The following is a 12,685-nucleotide window of genomic DNA, read 5'->3' as shown; positions in this document are numbered from 1 at the left end:
CAGTGTTAAAACTGATCAAATAATTGCTGTCTGTGGTTCTGGGCTGTAACATTAATTTTTAAAAGCAACGTATGGAAAAAAAGAACTGAACTAGTTAATTTTTTGGAACTGTGAACTTAGTTCAACATTTTTGAAGTTTGAACTATGTACTTAACTAGTTCATTTTAAAATGTCTGAACTGAACTTTGAACTAGTTCATGTAGAAAGTGAACTTTCCCAACACTGGTAATCATGTCAACACAAGCTGAGGTTCGTTAGCTAGTAGCTAAAGTTAGAAAGCTAGTTCTCCGTTACACATGCAGTAGTTCATGTACACTTACAGCGGTACCTCATAGACATATTACAGTATATGTGGTAGCAGGTACATACTGCATCAATGTCTTTAGATGACATTTACCGTGGTGTGGATTAGCATAATATCGCTGTAAATTTGTTTCGATTGACATTTCAAAGTATGTGTGCTTACGTCACATGAGTAGCATTGTGTGCTAGCGTCTGAATGCGATCCATCTTGGGAGAGACGGTCTGATTTTAAGTGCTTATAGTGTGTCCAGACACTGAGACACAGCAGTAAGTGGTTTGAGGAAAGTTGGGCACTGATGCAGCCAGAAAAACAAATGAGATGGTGAAAAAGTGTACAAATGTAAACTTTGAAATTCAATTGTTATCCAATGCCTACATTTTAGCATCATAGCCATTTGAGAGTATTTTGTTTTGGTCAAGCAGGCAGACTATTCATAGTTGGGTGTCTTTTAAAACCAAGGGAGAACAATTGAAGGTGCAAATATTGCTCTTCTTTTGATACCACCCATAGGTTAAATCTTTTCAAATCCTTCTCCGCTACATGGCCCTCGTTAATCAGTAGCCTTACTTTTGGTAAGTTCTGATTAGCGCTGGCTCAGGTCAGACCTCAAATGAGCTGCTATGGGTTAGAGCAATGGTGGACTTCCTAGGATACATTAGTCTTCTATACAAATTCATGTGCCACTGATGCAAGTCGCTAATTCAGCCTCTTCGCTGGAATCCGTGCTGGTTCTCATTATGAAGCCATTTTGCACCCAACCCCAAGAAGAAATATTAAAGACAACATTTAAAGAAACCGTTTTATTTTAAACTCTTGCCCAACTAGTCACCGTGGGTGAAGTTGTTGCTTGCGTCGTCACCCTGGGCGAAGTTGCTGCTGATATTTCTGCCGTAGTCACCCTAGGTAGAGTTGCTGGTGCTGCCCGAGTCGTCGCCGCCCTTACTGCTGCCCGCCTAGACGCCGCTGTTGTGTTGCCGTCGTCCCCTAGGGTGCCGTTGCTGCTGCCTGCGTTGCCGTCGTCGCCCACAGTGCTGTTGCCGTCGTCCCCTAGGGTGCCGTTGCTGCCGCCTGCGTTGCCGTCGTCGCCCACAGTGCTGTTGCCGTCGTCCCCTAGGGTGCTGTTGCTGCTTGCGTCGTCGCCCACAGTGCTGTTGCAGTCGTCTCCCACAGTGCCGTTGCTGCCGCCTGCGTTGCCGTCGTCGCCCACAGTGCTGTTGCTGTCGTCCCCTAGGGTGCCGTTGCTGCCGCCTGCGTTGCCGTTGTCGCCCACAGTGCTGTTGCCGTCGTCCCCTAGGGTGCCGTTGCTGCTGCCTGCGTTGCCGTCGTCGCCCACAGTGCTGTTGCCGTCGTCCCCTAGCGTGCCGGTGCCGTTGCCTGCGTTGCCGTCGTCGCCCACAGTGCTGTAGCCGGCGTCCCCTAGGGTGCCGTTGCTGCCGCCTGCGTTGCCGTCGTCGCCCACAGTGCTGTTGCCGTCGTCCCCTAGGGTGCCGTTGCCCACATTGCTGTTGCCGTTGTCCCCTAGGGTTCCGTTGCTGCTTGCGTCGTCGCCCACAGTGCTGTTGCCGTCGTCCCCTAAGGTGCCGTTGCTGCTGACTCCGTTGCCGTCGTCGCCCACAGTGCTGTTGCCGTCGTCCCCTAGGGTGCCGTTGCCCACATTGCTGTTGCCGTTGTCCCCTAGGGTGCCGTTGCTGCTTGCGTCGTCGCCCACAGTGCTGTTGCCGTCGTCCCCTAAGGTGCCGTTGCTGCTGACTGCGTTGCCGTCGTCGCCCACAGTGCTGTTGCCTGCGTCCTCTAGGGTGCCGTTGCTGCTGACTGCGTTGCCATCGTCGCCCACAGTGCTGTTGCCGTCGTCCCCTAGGGTGCCGTTGCTGCTGCCTGCGTTGCTGTCGTCCCGTAGGGTGCCGTTGCTGCTGCCTGCGTTGCCGTCGTCCACAGTGCTATTGCCGTCGTCCCCTAGGGTGCCGTTGCCTGCGTTGCCGTCGTCACCCACAGTGCCGTTTCCGTCGTCCCCTAGGGTGCCGTTGCTGCTGACTGCGTTGCCGTCGTCGCCCACAGTGCTGTTGCTAATGACTGCGTTGCCGTCGTCCACAGTGCTATTGCCGTCGTCCCCTAGGGTGCCGTTGCCTGCGTTGGCGTTGTCCCCTAGGGTGCCGTTGCCTGCGTTGCCGTCGTCACCCACAGTGCTGTTTCCGTCGTCCCCTAGGGTGCCGTTGCTGCTGCCTGCGTTGCCGTCGTCGCCCACAGTGCTGTTGCCCGCGTTCCCGCCGTCGTCCCCTAATGTGCCGTTGTGGCCCACGTTGCTGCTGTCCTTGCGGCCTCTGTTCTGCGCATGTTCAACAACTTCCAGGTAGACGGCAGATAGCTTAACTGCCACTTTGTTGGTTTCCAGTTGAACTGAAGTAAAGACAATTAATTAAATTCAAATACAAAAAGCCTCATTAAAATGATCCACATAATGAAAGAACCGAAGCCGTACACAAACATGAACCCAGTAGGGAGAAGCAGAACAAGCTCACCTTCTTTTGACTTCTTCAGGAACACAGACTGATGGGACTGTTGAAGCGTAAGGACCTTCTTTATGGAGGGGTCATTAGGAGACACATCTAGAGTAAAGGGTTACAATCAGTTTCATGAAGCTAAAATAATAGTCACCCAATATTCTTACCTCTCATTGTCCTCTGCGGTCCATTGCTACGCATTTCATTTGTGTCACCAACCGGCAAACCAGAGCCTATGGATAAAGCAGGTGTTAAAGCTAAATGTTTCCCCATCACCTACATGTACTATACTCCACTGCAGATTTACTGAATAGAAGTTTACTAAAGAACAAACAGAAATACCTGTGGTAAACCAGAGAGCCAGCACAGCAACAATCAAGGCCCAAAATGCTCCCATTACTGCAGCCACCAACAGGAAATGCAATCTGAGCCACGTGGCAGGTTACATATACCCATCCTGCAGGTGTCACAGGTGTTGCTGATCAGCTGTATTTGTCTCTCTGGAATCAGTGCTCGTTGAGATGCAGCCCTTCTTTTCACCTACATTTGACTCCTTTATATCGCTTATCCTTAGAAGGTCACGGGGGGTTTTACCAACAAGGTTTACCTAATGAAGTGGCCGATGAGGGTATACATCTATCGATACATGTATACAGATAGATATACGGATGTTAAACTAAAATATAACTGGTTATTTTATTCCTTATTCCTTCACCTCCGCATCAGTGGCTGGTTTCTGAGATTTAACGATTTCTGTTTCAATCTCTGAAGAGTGCAAAGGGTTTATTTCCCTTCTCACTCTCCGCCTGATCGTTTTTGTAAAACTCTGTCTCATTGGTTTGGCAAGAGCATACATTTTGTTAAGTGTCGTAGGGGGAGTGAATCCTCTAATATCTTACCAAAAAATCTCTGATTAAACAAACGGACTGATCACTTATGCGGAATCACAGAATGAACTTTCTAAACAAGTCGTCGCCAATCACGTGACCCATTTGAGCGCCCTCTGCGGTCACAGTTCCTGATGGGTCACAGATTTCGGTGTAACACCTGTTACCGTGTGCAAACTGAAGGAAAGACTTGAGATGAAGCAACCCGACTTTGTATTACTTCACAGCGAGCTCTAGTGGAGAGAAACCATTGTGTTAATCGCGGATGCGATGGAGGGGGGATGGACCGAAACTTTTGTTAATTGATTTTTCACTTACCCCTACTAAAAATAAAAAAGTACGGTGGCAGTTTGCTGCGACGTGACCCTCCAAAAGCAATGACTTGATTTGGCCACCAGGTGGCAGCGTTGACCGTAAAGGTTGAAAAGAATTTAATGAAGAAAAAAAATATCCCACATTCATTTCAGGGAGAACAGAGAACACTACGTATTTCCACGCCACTCTCACCTGTGGGGACGAAGAAGTCCTTGGTACCTAAGTTCTCAGCCCCATTTGGGGTCAGCAATGGTGTCCGACAAGGAGGGATTTCGTCCCCAGTCCTGTAAAATGTATAAATTGATGATCTTTCCAAGCAGTTGAAAGCCTGTAATACTGGGTGCATGATTGGATGCCTTAATGAATCATATTATGTATGCAGATGATCTTGTGATTTTTAGGCCAAGCATTGCTGGTCTCCAGGAGCTCCTTAATACATGTTATATGATATAAAATGCAATGCCAGTAAGAGTGCTATTTTACTTGGTAGAAAAAAAGAGGACAGAATTCTAAAATTCCCTAATTTTAAATTGTCTGATAATTACCTTGTTGCCTGTGATAAGGTAAAATGTCTTGGACATTTCATTACAGAACAGATGACCGATGATGATGATGATATTTATAGGTAATGTCGTAAGATGTATGCACACGCTAACATTCTTTTGTGCAAATTTGGTATGTGTATCGATGGAGTGAAGATGTCTCTGTTTAGAGCTTATTGCACACCACTCTATACGGCACACTTGTGGTCCAATTATCTACAGAGACTCCAAGTATCTTATAATGATGCCATGCGAATGTTGCTAAAGAGGCCTAGATGGTGTAGTGCCAGTGAAATGTTTGTCACTGCGGGAGTGAACACTTTCATAGCTTTTCCCACAGGGATTGTAAGTCTCTTCCTTGGAGCTCTTTGGGTCTACTGTTGAGTGGCTTGCTGAACCAGTGCATCTGATTCTTTTCGTGTTAACGCTTGAGTTTGGACGGCGAGGTCAGTTACGGGCCGGCATTTCTTTTCTGGGCTTTGCTCGCTCGGGCTGCTGCGTTTTGTAGCCCTCGGAGTTCCACGGCTGTTTTACCTCTTCTTGCTCTTGCTTCTCCATGTACATTTTTGTCTGGTGAGTGACATGGTCTTTCTACACGCCATCAGACAGGCTTGCTAAACCCACCTGCTTCTCTGAGTTTGGTCTCAACAGATGAGGGGAGCCCCTGTAGGACTCTGGTTGTTTGATCAGTGGCGGCATCCCGTTGCGGCTTCCCGCGCGTCTGCAGTTCTCTTGAGGTACACACGTGGTTCCTCAATGGTCCTGCGTGGTGGGTGAGGGGCTCGTGGTCAGGAAGAGCGTGCACTTTGACGTCTGTACTGCCTCATGTCTCCTCTTCACCCTCACCCTCCTCTCCTGGTAAGACCAACGGTGGGTTCTGGTCTCCCTGAACTGCGCACGCGATCTCCGCTGGAGCCGCTTAAAGCCGAGAAGGTTTGACAGAGGGCTCTCCTCTCTGGTGCCATACGGCCGCTGGGGGGGTTGCGGTGCGTCCTCCAGAACCTGCTGCGTTGAGAAATGGGTTTGGGCTTTTCTGTTAGCTGGCTTCATGGCTGCTTGTCGGTGTGTGCATGCTGTTCCCAGTGAGTTCTTCCCCAAGGTGCCAAGTGTCTTTTCACTGTGTCGGCGAGGTTCTCTATTTGTGTTGTGAGAATGCTCACGGCGTGGTCGGTCAATGCTGAGTTTACATCTGGTGTCCCTCCCGTCTTTGGCAAGGGATTTTCATCAGGGTCTGTCTCCTTTTTGTAATGAGGGGTGTCATATGTGATTGGTCCAATAGTCCTGCTGTTCTCCATATTAGAATGCGCTTTCTTATTCTCCTCTCAGTCTTGTGTCCGTCTTGAGGTGTGGTGACATCCTCAATTTTCCTGCATAGCACATCGAGACATGTAGAGGGGGTTGTTGGAGTAGCCATGTTTGGGTCTTACAATGTGCTTACAGATATGCCAGAGGTTCCAGTGTGTGTATGTGGCAAAGAAAATTGATTTTATTTTTCACAAAGCCAAATTTGCACTGTTTTCACAAAGAAAATCTGCATTATTCGAAAGATTTTTCCATTTTTCCAAAGAACTTAAAAGGGATAAAGACATAATTGAAATCGTTAAAACGATGCATTTGTTTCAATAAGAAATAACAGAAAAAAAGATTGATTATCTTAAATGACACCAGAAAGGACGCATTTATACTTCAATGAGTACATACACTCACAGCACAGACGTCTGATACTGACACTAATGTTATAAATAACTTTACTAATAATAATAGGAATATTATTGAAATCCTTTAATAAATACACCAACGCCAAGTGTATTCTTATAATGGCATTATTTGATATAAATAAGGACACTGGCTTTGCAGTGAAAATCCCAGATTAAAATCTTTTAATAGTGACAGAGAGAGAAAACAATGCCACAATAATTAAAGTAATTAAATGGTGCTGCATCGTCCACTTGGTGTCGCCAAAGTTCCATCAAAGTGTCCTGGCGGTGAAGTCTACCTGACAACAGGGCCGTGGCTGGTTCCGAGTTGTCTGGAGAACTTTGCAGAGTGTATTTCATATATTTGTTCATTTACTGCGTTTTCTCAGCAGAACAAGTCAGCCCACTCAGTTTAGTAGATGAGGGATCAATATAGTGATGATAAAATGCAGATCTTACCTAATATACCTTTTTATTACGTTTCATTGTTAAATGTTCTTGTAATTATTGGTTTTGGACGGATGACATTCAGATTTTGGACCTAAAACATTTGGATTTCTTCAAAAAGTTACATTTATCCAATCTGATGAGGAGGTTTGTGTGACTTCTTTGACTTTCCAATGACACACACATTATAAGTGAATAGAATAAATAGAATAACAGATGCTGACTTCACACATGATGCATGTGATCAAATCAAATTCAAATCTTTTGTAATTACGTTTTATTGGCACACATAATGGTAAAGCATACATACCAGACATCAGATATGACACTGAACACCTCTGCTTTATAATGTACAAATGGTGTCTAATAATACTAGGCTCAAACGTATTTAGAAATGTGTTAGCTTCCTTACAAATGCACAAAATAAATACCCAATAGATCCAATTGTATAAAGACAGATGTTGCTGTCTTCTCGAAAATGTTCAAACAAAAGTCAGACAAAAGAGATCAGGGATATATCATCAATTCAAGATAAAATAGTCGCACAAATAATAGAATGTCCAACTGTTTCTGTGGGATGGATGGGATATAATCTGTGCGTGAAATTGTTCTCGTCTCATGTCACCCAATATTCAAGAAATATGATTTTGTAAGTGTTAACTTGGTGGCTTTGGTTCCGCACTAGCTAAAGAGGTCAGAAAACCAGAGTCCATCCGAACCACCCGACAGAAACCTGAACCTCCTGTACAAAACAGAACAGCTGCCATATTCAAACTGGTTTCAGTGGCTGATTTACAGTGGACAAAATAGATTCCACCTCTATTTACAGAGCTACAAACCTTGTAACAGTGTTCCCAAACTGATGAACCCAAAAGGATAATCAGAGCGATGTTTTATTTTCTTTACAAGTACATATATCAAACCAAGTAAAAATCCTATGAAATCATGCAGGAAAAGGCTTTAGTATCAGTTTGGGAGTAGGTCGTTAAAGGGAGAGAAGTCCAATTTCCAAAGAGGGGGCAAAAAAATGAAAAATAAAAATCAACATTAATGCATCAATGCGTGTCGGCAAAGTTCACATACTGATCGGCGCAGAATTACAACGTGACTGCAAAGGATTCTGAGAGAAGCAAAATACCAATAGACCACGAACACAATCAAACTGGTTTGCATGAAATCACAATCTGTGACGGCCGCACTAATGTGGAAAAAACAATCCCGGGACACGGTTTTCCCTCGTTTGGAAACGAGTCCATATCGGTAGAGGACTTTTATTTCCTCTTAGCTGGAAATGGAAATAAACAGGAACAGCAGAAGAAAAAACAACGGCCAAATGAGTTCCCAATAAAACCGATTCATTCGTCATCAATGCGGTTGGACTCTTCCATTGGCTGTTGAGAACAAAAAAAAAAAAAAAACGCAGCTGAGCTCGTTATTTTGTTTGTTGTTTTCCTTCTTAGTCTTTTCTTGCGTCTTCGGTCAGCTGCAGTATTCCACAGGACGACGGGTTCGCGTCCGAGGGAGAACAAAAGGAAGTCGCGCCGTATGCAGCTGTGGTCTCTGGTGCTCCCCATTGTTCTCCCAGATGATCCGGAGGAGGGGAAAAAAATACCCAGAATGCATTTGGCAAGAAATTGCCGGTGGTTAGTTTTGCAGATTCTGATTCAGTACAATGTTGTGAGGCGTAGATGCACTGCCCTCAGGGGGTCATGGGGGGGTGGGGGGGGGGGGGCTGGGGATGGGGGTGGGGCAAGGGGATCTTTTTTCGTAATCTGATGTTTCACTGCGAGGGCTGGGGCGCCGTGCTCTCGGCCTTGCTGTCCTGGCCGCCGGGCGGCTTGCTGCTCCAGGGGGCGCTGTTGCCGAGCGCCGGGGAGCCGTTGAAGTCGTCCTCGTCGTCCAGGCCGTTGGTGGCGTCGTACTGCGTGTTCTCCAGACGGGTGATCAGGCGCTCGTCCTCGTCCCCGAACTCGCCGCCCATCAGGGTCGGCTCGCCGACCACCATCACGTCCTGGAGTGGGCGGAGACACGTAGAGAGCGTTTACACACGGAGGCTCTCCACCGCCTTTTCTTCGTGACTAAATTGCATGTTTCTTTCCTTACTAAAGACATTTTGAGCTTATCTTACCAATTTAGAATTTTTAGATTAACTTTAGAACTGTTTTTCACAAATATAATCAATTTTTACACGGTTACCCATGACATGTTTTCAGTTTTGTGCAGGCCCAAGCACATTTAGCCTCAGGGAGACTTTAAAATGAATATGCTTAAGTGAGAGAGAAATTAGCAGCGAAGAAATGAATGCATATCTGTTTCATCTAATTCTGAGACCAAATCACCATCTAAATATCAAGCGAATGCACATCCAACACAAAAGAAGACCACGTTAAATAATTGAACATGCATGTCCTAAGTCTTGTAGTTTGACACTTCAGCGAGGTCTAAATGTCATTCAGGAGCGAAAGTGTCCTCAGTGGTTGATCTACAAAGTTTTAATCTGCCCCCCCCTGTGTGTTTGTTTGTGCCGAAGCGTTTATACGATGGTGTATCCAGTGAACCCGTCCCTAACAGTCGACCCCTCTCCAAGCACCCGCCGCAAATGAAAACCTTCCGGTACAGAGAGCGGATCCCCCCCCTCCCCCCCCCTTCAGCGCTCTGTACCCACCCCCCAATCAATACTCATCATGTAAGACATGTTTCACAGAGATGGCCCTCTCACAGCGGGTCAGAGGATGCGAAGGAGAGAGATTCGACCATCAATCATTATCTGCCTCTATTTCTGACTCTTGAGAGGAGTCCAGGACAGATTGCTTCTTTTTTTTTTATTTCTTGTTTCAGGTGTAAACTAAACAATTAATCAGCTCTGAATCATGCCTGTATTTATTGGTGTGTGTGTGTGTGTGTGTATGTGTGTGTGTGCGATTCTCATCTCCTTTTGACTGACTAAGCGTCTCCCTGCTGCCCCCCCCCCCCTGCCTCCCCCTAACCTGGGAAGGAGCTGTACAGTTAAATGGAGCGCACGCATCACCGGCCAAGTGTGTCAACGCGGCGGAGAGATCTCCTGCAGGAACGGGAACAAACAGGCGCTGGCACACAGACCCAGATTTCTGCAGAACGACGCACCTGAACTCGGGCACTTGAATGTAGATTAACCTCGGGGTGAAGCTCACGCGTGAACCAGGGGTCGCACAAGTAGACAAACACACACGCGGTGACTTCCGGCAAACACTGATGTAAACAGACAAACACAACGAGACAAGTTGGCGCACTTGAACTCCCCCCTCCGTCACACCGCCCCCCCCCCCCCCCCCTTTAGATGAAGAGTACAAAACTCCGTTTATTTATTGAAGCCATCCCCGAAAGCCCCCCCCAGCGACCACTTCTACACCCCACTATGCCTTAATCAGGCTAATTAATTTAGGTGAGCTTTTCAACTAAATGACAATATCCACACTGATTTGTCAATTTGCATAGCTAATTAAGTCATTAGCTAAAAACGTGCTGATTGCTAACATGCCGTGCACTCACCATCTGTTTTTGTGAGGAGGCCTGTCAACCTACCTCTGGCCAATTTTGGGCCAAAAAATAAATAAATCCCTCAGACGATAACAGCTGGTGGCTAGTCTGAGACTGGGGAGCGCTAATTGTGAGCTAATTAATACTGTCAACTCTCCTACTCATCAGCCGCTAAGAGTTAGCTTTAGCGCTAGCTAAGCGGCGGCGCTTTGAATGGAGCGTCGCAGCGATTAACGCCTCCCTGCTCCCTCAATTCACTGAACTGTGTCATTAGCATTTTAATTCTTTTTTTCCCCCCGGGATTAGCGGTGAGAAGCACTGAGGACATATTTGTTTTTTTCGTGCCTCCAAAACAACATGTGTGAATTTTGAGACAACATGGCGGGAATGTGGTGACAACAAGGAGGTCGGTGGACAAAAACTGTCCCACATGCAAAGAAGTTATTAAAATACAACCTAATAATAATAATAATAATTATAGAGATATTCTAAAGTATTTGTTTCTACTGAAGATGTAAAAGATTGCTCTTTTTTAAAGATGATTAAGCAGCACTTACTTACGCTAAACTGACGTTAGCAGAGTTAAGCTAATGTTAGCAAAATTGAGAATTTTGAACGTTATTTATGCAATAGTCATGTGCATTTGTTGCAGACTATTTTCTGGAGCGGATTAAAATATATTTGGTCCCTTGTGAGAATTTGAGCTCAATTCTATGTCTGGCATTGAGTCCATATTAACAATGACACGTGTGTTCATGTTAACGAAGGAACCGGTGCAACAGTGAAGGTTCATGGACACACAAATGCTTGTTCAAAGAGGATTTGTAGACATTAACCCTTAAATAAATGAAACAAGTTCCGTGCGAGACTCATTTGCGTCTCAATACATGCATAGAAAAATAAAATTTGTATTTTTTTCTCACTGTGCTCTGGCAAGTCCTTCTAAGCTCAGTGGAGAACTTTGTAAATGCAAATCATCTCCAATCTGCCAACATTAGACAGCCCATTTTGGTTTAATCTATATATCTGCTTCAAATACACTGACTGAGTGACAGCAAAGCCAAATCCCAATGTCTCCACTAACCCTGAACCCTCGGGGATGCAACTGACGTCACCTGGTGGGTGGTTGTGTGCAAGAGTTTGTAAAGGCTTTAAATGGTGCTAATCTTTAAAAATAAAGAATAAAGAATAAACTGATATTTTTCCCAATATCTCAAATGCATAACGTTTTATGTACATACATTTTAATACGACAGTCTCAAGACACATGTGCCATCCTCTTTGTTTACCATTTTTTTGCTCAATGGTTTCACTGGTTATCCCGTTTTTTAACATTACATTGCAATGACTTGTGGGTAATTCCCTCGGGCAAAGTCAGCATTTGATAAGGGAAAAGGGTTCATAAAAGGGCTCAAAATGTCTGCCAGAGAGCCCTCAAACACTCAACGACTTGACAATGGGACCAAACCAAACCCCCACGGAGTTAGAAGGAGCGCGCCTAAAAATCCGTACAGGGGGGAGATTAGGATTGGGATTAGGATTAGGATTGGGCCGAAGACACTCGAGCTGCAGGAGGCCTTCTTGCATAAATAAACCCTTCAATCAGGCCAATAGAGGTCAGTGTTGTGCATTCTATGAGTGCACCCTCTCCACCCCCCCCCCCCCCCCCCTCGCTCCTTCACATACACATCCTCCCCACCTTCCTCCCCCCGCACCTTCTCTTCTCCTCCAGGCGCTGGTTCCCCCACCCCCCCCCCCCCCCTCCCTCGCACCCCCTCCATGCGAGGGTCCACTCCTTATTGTCATTGGGCTCACGTAGGCTTGAGCTCAGCCACAAACGAACAACTTCTCAGACAAAGACGGCACCCGCGCAACATATGTAACCAGCGTGTTACCGGCCACGCCGCCAGTCTGTACGAGACGTGTGTGTCTGTGTGTGTGTGTGTGTGTAGAAGGTGGTGGAAGCAGAGGGCGTCGGTGATGGAGTAGAGCGTCGGAGGAAGGGGCCGAGAGAAGGCTGTGTACAGATATCGGTGATAATGAGAGCTGGCACGGAGCCAAACGGCCTTCTGGAGAGAAAACAATTGCACACGCTGTGTGCGCGTCTGTGTGTGTGCGTCTGTGTGTGTGCGTGTTACGTACAGCGTGAATGAGTGAGACGGAGAGAGGGAAGGATGATGTGACGGCCGACCACGAGACGCGCACAGCGGGTCAGCACGCCGTGTTTGTGTAAGCGACCCAAGAATAGAATACAATTAAGTGCAGAGATGAAACCACCCAGATTCACCCAAACCCAAGGAACTATATTCTAGAAAGTAGCTTTGTTTTGCTTTACTCAATATTGCTGTTAGCAACTAGAGCAGGAAAACATTTTAATGGTTACGTTGAGGCCCTTGGTCGGAGTGTTTTCTGTATTAACATGTAATGCAGATCTTTAGAATACCTGCAGCACCAAGGTCTCTAATGTCTGTAACAGTGG

General features: G+C 46.3%; 2 protein-coding genes across 2 annotated transcripts in view; both read right to left on the bottom strand.

The window, feature by feature from the left end:
- Nucleotides 1–539: 539 nt before the first annotated feature.
- Nucleotides 540–3,325, bottom strand: LOC134107153 (aspartate, glycine, lysine and serine-rich protein-like). The gene is made up of 5 exons (XM_062558630.1): nt 3,145–3,325; nt 2,970–3,035; nt 2,821–2,907; nt 2,376–2,698; nt 540–557 (listed from the first exon to the last, which is right to left on the bottom strand). Exons 1-5 carry the CDS (start codon nt 3,197–3,199, stop codon nt 540–542), a joined length of 549 nt encoding a protein of 182 aa, XP_062414614.1. The 5' UTR covers nt 3,200–3,325.
- A 3,625-nt stretch (nt 3,326–6,950) lies between these two features.
- The window catches only part of ldb2a (LIM domain binding 2a), a 43,935-nt gene continuing 38,200 nt past the window's right edge, over nt 6,951–12,685 (bottom strand). The window contains exon 6 of the mRNA XM_062558623.1: nt 6,951–8,733. Within this exon, the coding sequence (XP_062414607.1) occupies nt 8,471–8,733 (263 nt within the window). The 3' untranslated portion in view covers nt 6,951–8,470. The remainder of the gene's footprint in view (nt 8,734–12,685) is intronic.

This window comes from Pungitius pungitius, chromosome 2 (assembly GCF_949316345.1).
Source record: "Pungitius pungitius chromosome 2, fPunPun2.1, whole genome shotgun sequence".
Taxonomy (NCBI): domain Eukaryota; kingdom Metazoa; phylum Chordata; class Actinopteri; order Perciformes; family Gasterosteidae; genus Pungitius; species Pungitius pungitius.
Note: the sequence above shows the minus strand (reverse complement) of the source record. Positions and strands in the feature narration are given on the sequence as shown.

What these genes read in the sequence shown, in the direction of transcription:
- LOC134107153 (XM_062558630.1), bottom strand. Translation starts at nt 3,199, where the DNA reads ATGGGAGCATTTTGGGCCTTGATTGTTGCTGTGCTGGCTCTCTGGTTT. An exon ending in GGCTCTCTGGTTTACCACAG is followed by an intron (nt 3,036 to 3,144) that starts GTATTTCTGTTT and finishes CTTTATCCATAG; the next exon opens with GCTCTGGTTTGCCGGTTGGT. An exon ending in CCTGAAGAAGTCAAAAGAAG is followed by an intron (nt 2,699 to 2,820) that starts GTGAGCTTGTTC and finishes TCTTTACTTCAG; the next exon opens with TTCAACTGGAAACCAACAAA.